Source organism: Aspergillus tubingensis (assembly GCF_013340325.1).
Source record: "Aspergillus tubingensis WU-2223L DNA, scaffold_8, whole genome shotgun sequence".
Taxonomy (NCBI): domain Eukaryota; kingdom Fungi; phylum Ascomycota; class Eurotiomycetes; order Eurotiales; family Aspergillaceae; genus Aspergillus; species Aspergillus tubingensis.
The window spans coordinates 4,145,228-4,159,508 of NW_023336282.1; the positions used below are offsets into that span (position 1 = coordinate 4,145,228).

The 14,281-nt window shown below is 49.6% G+C and overlaps 5 protein-coding genes across 5 annotated transcripts; 4 read left to right on the forward strand and 1 right to left on the reverse strand.

The window, feature by feature from the left end:
• Positions 1-359: 359 nt before the first annotated feature.
• On the forward strand, positions 360-1,383 carry AtWU_07665 (alpha/beta-hydrolase; the record flags this gene model as incomplete). Its single annotated transcript, XM_035502774.1, has 5 exons — positions 360-373; positions 422-461; positions 534-658; positions 735-930; positions 1,003-1,383. The coding sequence occupies 5 exons, from the start codon at positions 360-362 to the stop codon at positions 1,381-1,383; spliced, it is 756 nt and encodes a 251-aa protein (XP_035358667.1).
• A 717-nt stretch (positions 1,384-2,100) lies between these two features.
• Positions 2,101-3,573, forward strand: AtWU_07666 (kinase-like protein; the record flags this gene model as incomplete). Its single annotated transcript, XM_035502775.1, has 5 exons — positions 2,101-2,339; positions 2,391-2,719; positions 2,785-3,083; positions 3,154-3,319; positions 3,401-3,573. 5 exons carry the CDS (start codon positions 2,101-2,103, stop codon positions 3,571-3,573), a joined length of 1,206 nt encoding a protein of 401 aa, XP_035358668.1.
• A 1,805-nt stretch (positions 3,574-5,378) lies between these two features.
• On the reverse strand, positions 5,379-6,968 carry AtWU_07667 (phosphotransferase family protein; the record flags this gene model as incomplete). The annotated part of the gene is made up of 2 exons (XM_035502776.1): positions 5,379-6,247; positions 6,305-6,968. The coding sequence occupies 2 exons, from the start codon at positions 6,966-6,968 to the stop codon at positions 5,379-5,381; spliced, it is 1,533 nt and encodes a 510-aa protein (XP_035358669.1).
• Positions 6,969-9,005: 2,037 nt separating this feature from the next.
• Positions 9,006-10,613, forward strand: AtWU_07668 (uncharacterized protein; the record flags this gene model as incomplete). Its single annotated transcript, XM_035502777.1, has 1 exon — positions 9,006-10,613. The coding sequence occupies one exon, from the start codon at positions 9,006-9,008 to the stop codon at positions 10,611-10,613; it is 1,608 nt and encodes a 535-aa protein (XP_035358670.1).
• Positions 10,614-12,000: 1,387 nt separating this feature from the next.
• Positions 12,001-13,797, forward strand: AtWU_07669 (uncharacterized protein; the record flags this gene model as incomplete). Its single annotated transcript, XM_035502778.1, has 1 exon — positions 12,001-13,797. One exon carries the CDS (start codon positions 12,001-12,003, stop codon positions 13,795-13,797), a length of 1,797 nt encoding a protein of 598 aa, XP_035358671.1.
• Positions 13,798-14,281: the final 484 nt, after the last annotated feature.

Sequence of the window (14,281 nt, forward strand, 5' to 3'; positions counted from 1 at the left end):
TGTATAAGGGATCGGCGCGTCAATTTCCCTGAACATTCTGGCAAATCTCTCCGGAATAACGAGGCAAGTAACGGACTCGTTGACTAACTATTCCTAGCGATAGATTCGTTGATTACATTCTGTAATTAATGAAAGCGACACTCCTTACTGTTCATTTTAACCAGTTAAGACCATATTCCCCTCAATGTTGCACTCAAGACATCTCTGCCGGCATTTGCATACCGCGGCACGACGAATCCCATTAGCTTATGAACTCCATCGACCACCTACCAGCAACGCTTCGACAAGCCATGATTCTACTCCAACCACCCCAATTCTTTTCCTGCATGGGTTTCTAGGCTCAAAGCGTGAAAACAGACATGTTAGCAGGGAAGTATTTCCGCTTTTGTTCTGTCTAGGTGCGCCCTAACAATCTCAACAGAGTACTCGCTAAAGATCTCTCCCGGCCTGTGTATGCTCTGGTATGTACCATTCCTTCTCTGGGTGACCCTAATAGCGACGTACTTGGAGGAGCAATCTGAACATCCAGCCAGGATATGCGGAACCACGGGGAATCCGGTCATCATCCAAAACACGACTATATGGAGATGGCACTGGATGTAAAATACTTCATTGAAAAACACCAACTTCGATCGCCGACTGTCATTGGCCATTCCATGTATGCATCAACTGTACTCACTCAGCGCTCACTCTTTCGTACAATATATTATTATGTCTAACACATGGATCCTCAGGGGCGCCAAAACAGCGTTAACCCTATCTCTAGAGTCTCCGACCCTAGTCAAGGACGTAGTGGCCATCGACAATTGCCCAATCCGCCTGCCATTGGAGTCAGACTTTGCTCGGTATCTGGAAGGACTGGCAAGATTGGGAGACGAACGGATCACAGACTATTCGCAAGCTGATAGGATCTTGACTCAATATGAAAAGGTAAGATGTTGTGCTTTGTGATTGTGTTGGTTCTGTAGCTTTCGACGATAAGGCTAAAAGAGGATTATACAGTCTCCCGCCATACGGGCTTGGCTCATTAGCAATCTACAAAAGAAGCCAGAAACACCTTTCCTCCAACTACGAGTGCCCGTCGAAACCTTGAGCACAGCCATAAGACCTCTTGGCGAATTTCCTTATCTTGTAGATGAGGAGAGTGAAGCCATTAGACAATTCAATGGTCGCGTGCTCTTTCTGAGAGCTCTTCAGAGCAACTTTATCCCTGAATCAGCACTGCCGCTGATAAATTCCTTCTTTCCGTCATCTGAGATCGTGGATATCGACTGCGGCCATTGGATCGTTCAGGAGAAGCCCGAGGAGTTTCGTAAAAGTGAGTTGCATACCCTTCGCTTTGTATATTGTTGGGTAGAACTGACATGGTTGCTCGGGCTATAGTTGTTGGTAGATTTCTCCTGGCGCAGGAGAATTAGCTTGGTCCGTCTACTATTTGTATATAGGTGCTTCTTTCCGGTTGTTGTCATTCAACATACGAATCTCCCTCACGCTATTATGGTAAACAATTCATAGGACTATTACCTCGCACCTTTTATACTAGGTTGAATGGACGAACGAGCTGTATTTCTCGACATATCGTAACGTATATATATAGCTAAAGTACTAGAATAATCCCGATAAGTTTTCAGAAAGGTTGACACTCGATTGCAGGACTAGCGGCTTGAGGCTAGATCATGTTCTGGGGGTCTGTCTTGGTCCCTACCCCACCTGTCCGGTGACAAGAGTAAACTAGAAGTCACTATCAGATAGTATATGAAGAGTCAAGCCTGGCATGAACCAGGAAACCTGTAGTAAAGTTAGGGTGCGTCGGAATACAACACAGAGGCCTTGGCATGACACCGCAATGACCGAAGGTCAGACCTGCAGCGTCACCCACCAGAATTCACTTGCTCATCTACAGAAACAGATGCCTTCTGCTAAGTAGCCATGTTTTCATCAGTGTCGACTATGAGGAGAAATTCTACTGCTTGTTTTCTTTTCCACCGTACCGTATACTGCGCACAACAACATTCATCAATGTTTGTATCTATCCCTGGATCAAGTGTGTTTCTTCGGAGAGCGATATCATCATCACCATCGTCAATGAAATCCTCCTCGATGGGTTCTAACATCCCATCGTTAACGTCAAGAATATCTCAGAATGCACAGAAGTTCCCGACTAGTGGCTTCGACATTATCCAGTCTGATCAAAAGGTGGAAGAGGAAGAGTTACCTGACTACAAAGCACACCGATTCTATCCCGTTCGACTGGGTGAAATATTCCAGAACCGATACCAAACAGTGGCAAAACTGGGCTTTGGCTCCTCATCAACTATTTGGCTGTCCCGCGATTTGATGTATGTTCGAAAGACTAAAACGTTTTTTTACCATTAGACTAACTTGCATAGAAACGGCCAATATGTCGCATTGAAATTCTATGTGCATACTTCTTCGGTTCACCGCGAACTCCCATTCTATGATCATGCGAAGCAACAGCTACAAACAAGCTCACACCAGGGACGATACAACATTCGCAAGTTATTAGATTCCTTCACTGTTTCCAGTCCAGATGGGACACATATAGTCCTTATCTTCGAGGCCGCGCAGATGAGTCTGCGTGACATGCAGGTAGTGTTCCTACCGGGTGGGTTTGATGAGAATCTGGTGAAAGGTGCCATTACCGAGCTTCTACAGGCGGTGGACTTTCTCCATATGCAAGGACAGGTTGTTCACACTGGTATATTCTTCTTTCCTTCGAGCAAGCAAGCTTTTAAAAGAGTGAACTAAATAACCCCATGATAGATATACATCCTGGAAATCTGCTCCTTGGAGCCTATGATAACCAGTCGCTGAGTGCACTGGAACATGAAGAACTTGTGTCACCAGTACCTCGCAAGCCGGTCTCTCCCACTCGGACCATCTATCTATCACGCCTGATGCGTCCTCAAGTAGGTCCAATGTTGTTGTCTGACTTTGGTGAGACACGGATTGGCCCAGGGCCCCACGGCGGTGATATCATGCCGCTGGAGTATCGGGCACCTGAGACATTGCTCTATATAGGTTGGAGTTACCCTGTCGATATCTGGAGTGTAGGTCTTACGGTAGGTCACAGTTCCTCCTAGCCAGCATGGCACTTTGTGACAGCTTTGTGATAACTGAAATGGACTGCAGGCCTGGGATCTTCTAGAGTCGAGAAATCTTTTCACAGCACGAGATGAAGATGGTGATCTATATGATGCTGCACATCTAGCACAAATTATTGCTGCAATAGGACCGCCTCCCCCCGAATTTCTAAGAAGGAACCAGAAAAGGAGAAGCGACTTTTGGGACTCTGATGGTAAGCAGTATCTACCAGCTGACATTGCAATTTACCGGTTATTCTTGTCCCTTTTGCTCCCTGCTGATGCCTGCTATCTAGGAAAGTGGCTGGGCCTTGCGCCTATACCGCATGACCGGACAATGGAACGGTTAGAATCTCGACTCAGTGATAAGTCTGGCTTTCTACGGTTCATGCGAAAGACTCTTACTTGGCTGCCCGAGGAAAGAGCAACAGCCAAGGAGCTTTTACAAGATCCTTGGTTGAGAGGCTGAGCTAGCTGACAACTACGACTATACTTTTGTTCTGCATAGCTGATGACTGAGTGGACTTCGCGATGAACTTAATTCAAAGTAGGGTAAATATGACAAGACGGAGTCTAATGCGGTGTTCCTTTCACCATTATAAGAGATGCTCCACGTTACACATGTTTTAAATACTTTGCAACCATACCAGTAAAGACAGCCAACTAGTATAATGGTATGGAACTGAGAATTGTGCAATTGTATCAACCAAACAGTGCATGACTACTGAAATCCTTAGTCCTCAATCATAACGTGAGAACTTCCGTATCTCTAGTAGTCTTCCTGGTAACAGCAATATTAGCCCTTGGTTAGCCGTGCCTTTTCTGCCATAATCGTACTTTGGGTGGATTATATTTAATATCAAGGATTCCAAAAAGCTAAGCTGACCTAACCAGGTGCCCTTTGTATTCAACGTTAAGTGGCTAGAGCGGCCCCTCTGGTGAGAAATTTGCATGGCCCTGGATCGGCGGAAGGTGGAGACCTCCACTGTCAGACCCCCATATGATATTTATAAGAGTCGCCCAACTCTACTTTGTACCAGAGAGTCTCTTAGTCCTCCTGCGCAACTTCTTCCTCCTCTTCCAGGAACAATCATTCATTCTTATTCACGCTCTCGACTACCTCTAGAATCTACCAGTAAGTTGGGTATCATCATCGAAATCAATAGCATCCCACCTGTGCAGCAGATTAACTCAGAACAAATTCAATTGATTAACATCCCACAGCATGACAGACAGCACACATCACTGACGCGGAATTCTTTATAGATGACAACATGACGCTAGAAAATCAAGACAATTCCAGACCTCGCTCGCGACCGATCAGCAGAACGAGACGGTTTTTCGAGACAATGGCCATTATAGCAGTGACCTCCATAATCGTCGGTACTTTAGAAGACGTCTTTCTTACATCGGTTGATCCTCGCTCATGGCTTCATTTGATATTATATATCTCTTGTTACACGGTGTTTTCTTTCCTGTATGAGAGGGTTAGGCCTATGTAGATATATATAGATATTTATTTGAAGTGACAGAGTGTCTCCAGTACTCATTAACGACACGGTCAATCGCCTGCACATGAAGCACATGAGTCATGGAGTTATACCCATGTGTCTAAGCCTCCGGGTGAGGGGCTTTCGGAGTCGTAATTCCTGTTTACCCCAGACGTTAAACATTGGTCTGGAGGAGCTGGTTAGATTGGGCTGACCCAGTGTGATGTCTCGGATGTCTGGCCCCGATGTTACATCTGGATTGATCTGCCTTTTAGGGCGACGCTAATATCAGCACCATCTCCACATGTCAGACCTCCATACCTTCGTTCATTGGACTGTTGATTCGCCGGTGCATTCCGAAATCCTTGATATAAGAAAAAGTCGCGCAATATAGTGCGGTTTGGTGTCCCTTCAGAAGCATCACCCTGAATCGTGAATTCTGTATCATATCATATGCAGATACTCTCTGCCATTTCAAGCAGCTATGAAGATATCTCAAAGTCTGCATACGCTATTCATTTGTTTCTTCTGCCGGTAGGGTAGCAAAGAGATGTCTCTGTGCTCTTTAACCGAGGCTCTCAACTAATGGGTTTGGCTTTCCGGACCTGCATAGTGCTTCTCCGGAGTATGGTTTCCTGCAATTCCATTAAGACGCCGGTGTTAAGGTCGAAACAGGGCATATCTTCCTAGGATACTGGTTGCCGCTGAAGACCTTGGCGTATCCACTGAGATCAGTTCACCCCATTCCTCTGGCCATCCTCAATCTCGTAACCTGCAAGCCAAGCTAAATAACTACTACATGTAGTAGGCCCTTATCATTTGATGCTTCGTCGTTCACTACAGATGATGAGGAGCTGCGAGGTTCTATTATTGCTGCTGCGGCGAGAATGAATTCTTCCTTGGTCATTCTCCCGCTGTCCATGAGAGATTTGTTCTCCTCGACCTGCTCTAGGTCTTCGTCATACTTGTCCAATTCTCCCATCTTTCGCGATGCGAATGGCTCCAGTTCTTCTGCACAGTCAAATTCTTTCTCTCGCTTTGCCCAGCCATCGGCTCCAAAATGCTGTCGAAGCTTCGTAAAAGGAAAACTGCGGTGGTCGTTGAAGCCGGAGGAAAGGATTATGTGGAGCCACATAGCTCCGGATTCTTGCGACCACTTGACGAGGCTCGAAAGTTCTCTCTCTTCGTGACCTGGAGTCCTTGCCTCTTCTTCCTCTAAAATCTGTGTGAACTTATCTAGGTACTTGAAGTACCTTGCAGCGACCTCGGGTGGCTCTTGACCATTGTAGTCCCAGGCGCTATTAACAGGTCTGTCTTGGAGAAGCCACCAGGGTGCCGAGCCAAACAGCTGCGCGGGTCCTATGTAGGACCACTCGAGGTCTACTACTCCAACAACAGTAAGATCATCCTTACTGCGGACAATCAAATTGGCAAGACCGAGATCGTCGCATATCAACTTGAATTGGCCATGGTCATATCTCGGATGGATTAAGTCTGGTATTAAGGAACTTAGTGCCTTAAAGGCTACATACTTGTTCTGGGCATCGTATTGGCCACAGACTGAATTTGGTTGGTGAACAAGCTGTTCCCAGTCCTGACTGATAACGTACTGGAAATATTCTGTCGTTGTCGCAAACCCCTTGGTTCGGTCACCTTGGAATCATAGATTAGTCGAACTAGCATGAACTCACTGGATGAATGTGTATGTACTGAAAGTGTTCACTCCTCCATTCTGTAGGATGTTGTGTGCCTTGATTGTTAGCGGCCGTGACAGTGAATTAGAGCAATGGGCTCCAGTCAGTGCCGGCGGAGGCAGACTGCCGATTTGGTCAAAATCAACCTTGAAAAGCTGAAGCATGATCCCCGCCATCTGTCTATAGATAATTTCAACATCATGGTCGCTGATGTCCTCCCTCATAATGCGGCTGGGGCGCTCGGCATTATGATCCCGCAGGAGATCACTAAGGCTCACACCGTCAATAAAATCCATTATAATAAACGGACCGAGACAAAGTGGGTTGCTGGCAGCGGGACCCCACGCGCGGACTCTCGGGACGGGGATGGCAGTCATGTCGCGGATGAGGCCCAGGGCCGTCACCTCCATCGCCACTTTCTCATCGGTGTAGTTGTCGCAGATTTTCCCCACGCGAGGGAAACGAACCATCCAGGTAGTGTTGTCGCTGAAGACCATTTTCAGGCCGGCATTGTATGCGCCATGGTGGAATGTACCCTCGAGGTTACAAGGAAGTTTGTCGGGATGGAATGTAGACACCCACGGACAGAGACGACCCAGTCTGTAGGTCTCGTTCACCTTATCAACCCAGATCTGTCCCTGCACCTCATGGATAAGGTCGACAAGTGCGTTCGTGTCCATTACATGAGTGTAGGCTTCAGTGGATGGGTGAGAGATGCAATCTTGGTGAGGAAGCCGACCGAGAGGCGCGAGGTGGACAAAGTAAGGGGAACTTTGGTCCGTTTCGTGGTCGGGCAGCACGAGGCTCTGTGCCTCAGGCGTCTCCGAGGCAGCTTCTCCATCCTACGCATATACTAGTACTACTCAGCAAAGTGCTACAATTACCGAATACTCCACTCATTCTTCAAGATGACCGATTGAGGAAAGGCACACTCGCTTCTTGAAATTGGCCTGGTCATAGATTCCAGAAGACCTAAGTTCTGATCGATTACTAATTGCATCTACAACTGAATAGTTAGAGATAGAATCATATAGCTCAATATAGCTTACTCCATAGTATATTGCTGAGCGCTTCTCCAAGAGAGCATTTAACCCGAAAGTAGAGAGAGTAACATATGGACCGAAGCATTGTTGTAAGTGCAACTGCAGGCAGTTTTGAGCAGGACAGATCACATTAAGAATGGACCATTGCTTACTTGCTTCCCCACACCAGGATGACCATAACAGGCCCCGCAGGTGAAAGACAGGGTCCAAGCGTCAAGCACAACATAGTTAAGGTGCACAAGATGGCATCCGGTCATCTTCACCTGTTGTTATGCTCTGCAACTACAAGCATACATGATCCTAATGTTGAAGCTCAAGTACGGAGTGCTTAGCACGAGGGATATAGCTTCAAGATGGAATATCTTCATACTCAAAAGAGGGAGGTGCGCTACTTGATACTCATACTATAGGTCTATTATAATTATAGTAGTAACAGTACTGGATAGTAATGTCCTTCAAACCATAGAGCTCACTGGTTGTGGATAAGTAGTCTCATCATGTTTAGCCCGTTCTGGCTGTGTACTTGTGGCTTGTGTATATATTCCGAGCAAGGTTGAACAATGACTCGGAGTTAAGACTTGCAATGGAAACTGTACCTTGCCTTGCCGATAACCACGCCCTCGGGCGATAGATATAACTTAAGTCCGAGTGACGCTCAACTATGGTTCCTTAAGGCGAACAGCCCAAGCCACCTTCTAAACCCTTACCCGACCCAAGCTTCCCATAGTCCACCGTTCGGTAACTCGAAGCTGGCTCACCTCAGAACTCTCGGCGTAGGTTGCTTATTCCAGAGGATATATCCGACAAACCCGACCGGCAGAATAATATCCGACAGATACTCCGAGGAACGGAATGGAAAATTTAAGAATAAGATTTATATTAAGATACAATTATATGATGGTTTAAGGTCTTACATTTCTCACTCACCACTTTATATCTGTAGAATAAATACGGAATAAATAATATTAGTGCTTATAAACGGTTTTATCTTATTACAACTTTCTAGAGAACAGACCAGACGGGAGTCTAGTACTACGTAACTCCTCGCTTCTAGGCAACCGTATTTGGTAAGGCTGATTTGATTGATTTGACTTGCAAACCAGATCCACAATCTGCCGAACACCAAGCCTTTTTCACTTCCCGGTTGCCACTGCCACTGCCAGTCGGAATTGCTATCGGAGATGCTTTCTCGATAACAAACTCCCTCTCACATGCGCTGCTGCTGTCTTACCCCCGAGCTTTCTTGCCCATCTGTCTAGATACTAAATCACCATTGGCTGCCCATCCCACTCGCACACATCCCCCTCGCAGCAAGTAGCAGCATTCCTTAACAGCATCTTAACCGCCGTGTGTGTGACTCGTCATCCACCCTACCACTCAACTCACTGGGCTAACTAACCCAAAAACCCACCGCTAGTCGCTGCCTCTGTTGGCTGACGCGGCCCCTTACTGCGGGACTCTCTATATTATCGCCTCCTATCTATCTACCTATCTACGTAGTTTATCCTGATTCAGCCCCATCACCGGTGCCTAATATTATCTTTGCGATGGAGCCATGAGTATTAAATCTGCCCGCACCCCCTGATAAGATAAAATTTGGTTTTTTTTCTGCTTCGTGGCTCCGGTTCCGCTTTCCATCTACACCAATACCAAACACCTACCTCTGTATACAGCATGGGTGTTAAACCCCTCCTGCTATCGTCCCTTTTATGGGCCGCTAGCACCACCACCGCCACAGCAACATCACCATCAACAACACAAAATGCCAACCACATCTTCAACTCCATCCATTCCTCCATGCGACAATGGGGCTCCTCCCTCCAACACAACGGCATGTCATTATTCCTTGCCAGCGTTCCCGCCGGCACGCAGTTCTACCACGGTACCTCGATTCCCGACCCTATCAACGGCACGGAGTGGCTTGCCTTCGAGCCGGAACATGCGATGGTGTTCGCGAGGGCGCATATGGGACCCCATCCGGGTGAAGACGACGATGATAAGAAGAGGAAGGAGTTGAGGAAGCGCGATGAAGAAACAGAAGAGGAGAAAAGTTCTGGCTGGTTACATACCTACGTCGCTGCTAAGGATTTGCGACTGCTTTACGCCGATGGCATGTCAGCTGGAAAGACACATAACGGGACGCTTGATTTCGAGGATCGGGTCCTATTCCGGGATGAAGTAGGCGAGAAAGAGATGATGGGGGATCGCGAACGCGCGAACATGTTCTGTCGCATGGCGAAAGAGGAATGGGATGATCGAGTGGATGGCTTGTTGCGCATGGAGGCTGGGTTTGAGATCATTCTGTGTGATTTTGCTAGGGACTTGAAGGAGGTCAGGGTGACGCGGACGAAGCCGAGTTACCCGTTTGGGGGACCCGGCGGTGGTGGAAAGGATGACAAGAAGAAGAAAGGTGGTCCTGGAGGTGGAGCATTGTGGCTCAAGGCGATTGCTGCGCGGTATGATGGGATTGGAGGTAACCGGGTGACACTGAACTATGACAACTTTGTGTCGGCGTATACGTATGGACTGGACCTGTTCCATTCGGTCAATGAGACGTTCACGTTGCCCCGGTTGACGCAGTTTACGTCACAGCAGCTGGGCCCTATCAGGGAAGCACTGAATGAGCTGGTGCTGCAACATGAGGCCAAGGAGGCAACATTCAACTGGCAGACTATCACGGATATGGTGGTGGAGCGGTACGCGCATGACATCCGCTATTTTGCATCGGGCCAGCTGTCCACGGTGGAGGATATCCACGCGAAGATTGAGAAGGTGCTGGGTCCGTTTGTTGACTACGGGGATCGCGATGGAGAAGAAGAGGCTGAGCGCTGCTCCATGCAGTTCATTCCGGGCGGCGCGTTCGGTGCTGATGGTGATGCTGGGGTGGCGGCGACGGCCGTGCATGCAGTCACTCGTAGGATATGTGAGACGATGGTCCAGGGCTGGCAGGAGACGAACTACAACACGCTGATTGGACTTTTCCAGGATCTGATGGAGTACTTGGCCTGGACAACGTGGAAGCAATGCAGTGGGTGCGCCGACCACGAGATCTGCGTGGTGCCCATCTGGCCGATGGGAACTGTAGAAGACTATAACCATCCGCAGTGTCGCGATGCAACGAAGCCCGAAAGCGAAGGTCAGAGCTATTGGGGTGGCCGGCCTGGTGGTCCTGGAGGTCATCATCCTCCGCCTTCTGATTCTTCGTCGTCGGCCGGATGGATTCCGAGCTTAGTCTCGTTCCTGCGATCATTCCTGGGAGTCGCTCTGGGATTGCATTTCTAATGTGGGACAAAGAGGGATAAGAATTTTCCACGCTTATTATTTTTTATTTTCGCATACCTTCATCTAATTTGAACTTGATTTGACATCTTACATATGAACTTGAATTTCGGGCAGAGGAAACTCCGCTCAGGGGTGCCCTGCAAAATCAACATTTACCTTAGCAAATAGAAACTGCGTGTAAGAAGAAAAAGAAGCGGAACAGAAAAAGGGTCAAAAAAAAAGCAACGATGACCTACCGAACCTGGTTTTCGGAGGATCGGAAATTGACAATTAAGCTGCCCGAAGAACAGTAGAACGGAAGTTAATTCGTTGCTCGTGCGCGGTTGAAGCTGCTCGAGGCGCCACTTCGATAGTTTGCTGCACGCTTGCATTAAGCGCCTTGTCGATCCCTTCGGTCCAGACACGAACACTTTTGCCTGTCACTCTCGCCCTCTTGGCCACGTTCTGATTTTTCAGTACTTTGGGTTGTTAATCACAATTTGTACTTTGAGTATGGCGACTGCTCTATGGTCGGGTTTCAGCTGCGGCGTCCACTATGCAGCCACAATGAAGGTAGTCTTGCTAGCTGAAGGCGAAAAGACCGGGTTAGCCATGTCTTGTAGGCCAGGATAGGGTATGTTCACAATAGTAGTGTAGAATAGGCATCAACCCGACATCAACACCATCAACCGAGGTAATAATGCACAATGCTTCACTCTTTGCCCCCCCTTCTCCCATTTTGGTAACAGTTGCCTTATGCCTCTCCCCCCTCCCCTGAAACTTGTTTGCTACAACGATGCTAAACAACATAGTTTCTTGATGGTGCTCCTGCCACCGGCACTTACGGATGCAGCCCGATTGCATTGCGTGCACGACACGACTCGAGTCTAGCCTATTCAGCCAGGTCGATCCAAAAATTAGGGTCCCACTATCAACTCGATGGGTCTGGCAGCCCAGTGGATCCCTCTTCCTTGACATTCACGGATCACGCACAAGTGCCGTCCACGCTTGTCGATCCTCCGGATCATACACTGTCAGGTACCACTGAGCTTGCAGCCGGTGAGCCACCAAAGACAATAATGTTGGATAATGCGAGCTTGGCACAAGGAACACGGGGGGTGGAGAGGGGGTAATCTGTAATCTCAGTTCGTGGGGAATGCGAGCGAAAAGGAGAAATCGCCTCACATTGAGCCGTGAGTGTAGGTACTCATCACTCGCATATAAATATGCCCTACTGCTGCTCTCTCCATCCCTCTCTCTTCTCTCGCAGGTCAAGCAAGTCTCTCTTTAATCTTAATCCTAATCCCTCCGCCTTCTCCCTTCACTCTTTCCTTGTTTGCTTCCCTCGCTTCACGACCACCGCTCCTTTTGTTGTCGTTTAGTTCCATTCCTTCGCTTGTGTTTCAATATGAAGGCTTCGATCCTAACGGCCCTCACTTTGGCCGCTTGCTCCTTCGCGAGCCCCGTCGGCCAGCTTCATGCTCGCGACGGCGAATGTACCTGCCAGCCTAATGGCGGTTCTAGCTCTGGCTCTGGCTCTGGACCTTACCCCGGCTCCGGCTCCGGCTCTGCTCCAGGATCGGGTTCTTACCCCGGCTCTGGCTCTGGCTCTGCCCCCGGTGCTGGCTCCTATCCTGGCTCGGGTTCGGGATCTGGCTCAGGTCCTGCTCCTGGCTCTGGCTCTGGCTCCTACCCGGGCTCTGGCTCTGGCTCTTACCCTGGCTCTGGCTCTGGAGCTGCTCCCAGCACTGGCTCCGGTTCCTACCCTGGCTCGGGATCCGGCTCTGCTCCTGGATCTGGGTCTTACCCCGGCTCCGGTTCTGGTTCTTACCCCGGCTCAGGCGTTGCTCCTAGCTCTGGTGCTGGTCCTGCTCCTGGAACTGGCTCCGGCTCTGCGCCCGGCACCGGTTCTGGCTCCTATCCCGGTTCAGGCTCAGGCTCTTACCCTGGCTCTGGCTCTGGCTCGGGACCTCAACCCTCCGAGGTGTCGACCTACCCTGCCTCCCAGGTTCCAACGCTGCCTGGCTACCAGCCCCAGCCTACGATTACATTGACAACGACCGTTCCCGTCACTGCCTCCCCCGGCTCTCCGGAGTGCACTACAACTGCCCCTGCTGCTCCCGCTGGTCAGCCGACTGGCCAACCCGCTGGCCCCGGTGCTCCTACCGGCCCTGCCGGCCAATCCCCTAGCCCTGCCGCTCCCGCTGGTCCTACCGGTCCTGCTGGACAGCCTGCTGGACCTTCTACACCTGCTGCTCAACCCTCTGGCCCCGCCAGCCCTAGTGGCCCTGCTGGTCCTTCTGGCCCCTCAGGACCGGCCAACTCTGGCTACCCTGGCAGCCCTAGCCCGTCATCTCCTTGGGGTACTCCCAGCTCTTCGGTCCCCGCTGGATCTCCCTCGCAGACCCCCGGCTGTGAAAACGGCCACTGCCACGGTACCGGCCACCTGCTCCAGGATCTGGGCGTTCAGGCTGATCACCTTCTGACCGTTGTTGGTGATGGCACCGAACAACTGCTTGTCCAGCTCAGCCAGCCCGTTGCGGACCTTCTTTCCAGCCTGGGCCTGACCGGCCTTGCTAAGCCTGTGGGCAAGATCATCAAGGACGCCGGCAGCATTGGCGAGCTGGTTAAGGATCTGGGTGCTCCCGTCGAGCAGCTTCTGGTCGTCACCGGCAAGGACACTGGCTACCTCTTGATTCAACTGGACCAGGACGTTAAGGGCCTCTTCGACAGCATTGGCCTGAACGCATTGGGCGAGCCCGTTGGCGACCTGCTGGGTGCTGTTGGCAGCAGCCTGAAGCGTCGTCAGAACTGGGACTACAACCCTTACGCCAAAAACCCCAACGGGCTCGTTGAGAAGCTGGCACCGGTGATTGACTGCATCTTGGTGGTTACCGGCGAGGACGCCAAGGACCTTATCATCAAGCTCAGCAAGCCCGTGGCCGAGGTGTTTAAGGCACTGGGATTGACTGGCCTTGGCGACAGCGTAGGCAAGGTCGTCTCAACGGTCGGCAAAGATGCGGGTGACTTGGTTTCGGATTTGGGTCAGCCCACCGAAAAGTTGCTCACTGTGGTTGGCGATGGTGGCAGCAAGCTGGTGATCCAGTTGGCTCCTGACGTTGCAGACTTGGTTGGGGACTTGGGACTCCCTAAGGTTGGTGAGGCAGTGGGTGAGGTCCTTGGAGCAGTGGGTAACAACGTGTAAGAAGTCTCGACTATTCTTTCTTTTTCTATTTTTCCTTGGTCCTATGAACGGGTGATGGAATTGCATTGCATTGCCTTTTTTGGATGCGATGGTGTTGAGGCTACTTACTAGTACCATATACTATAGAAGATGTAATTAGTGTAATTGATAATGATACCTAATCAAGAATATTTTCAGTTGACTTCAATACTACTACTACTACTACTACTACTACTACTACTACTACTACTACTACTACTACTACTACTACTACTATTATCCAATATTACCTCCCACATTACTATCCTTCCACACATCATAGTACATTCCCCAATATTCTCTTATCCCCCATCCATTCATCCGCCGATTCCCCTCCGAGGCAACCCTACTTTTCCCCTCTCTCCAAAAGCGTACGTAAGCCGCATTCCACAGCCTCTCATTGCCTTTGCCTTGCCCCGGATGTAAATTGATTCGCCCCACGGGGTTTGACTGCCGATGTGGAGAA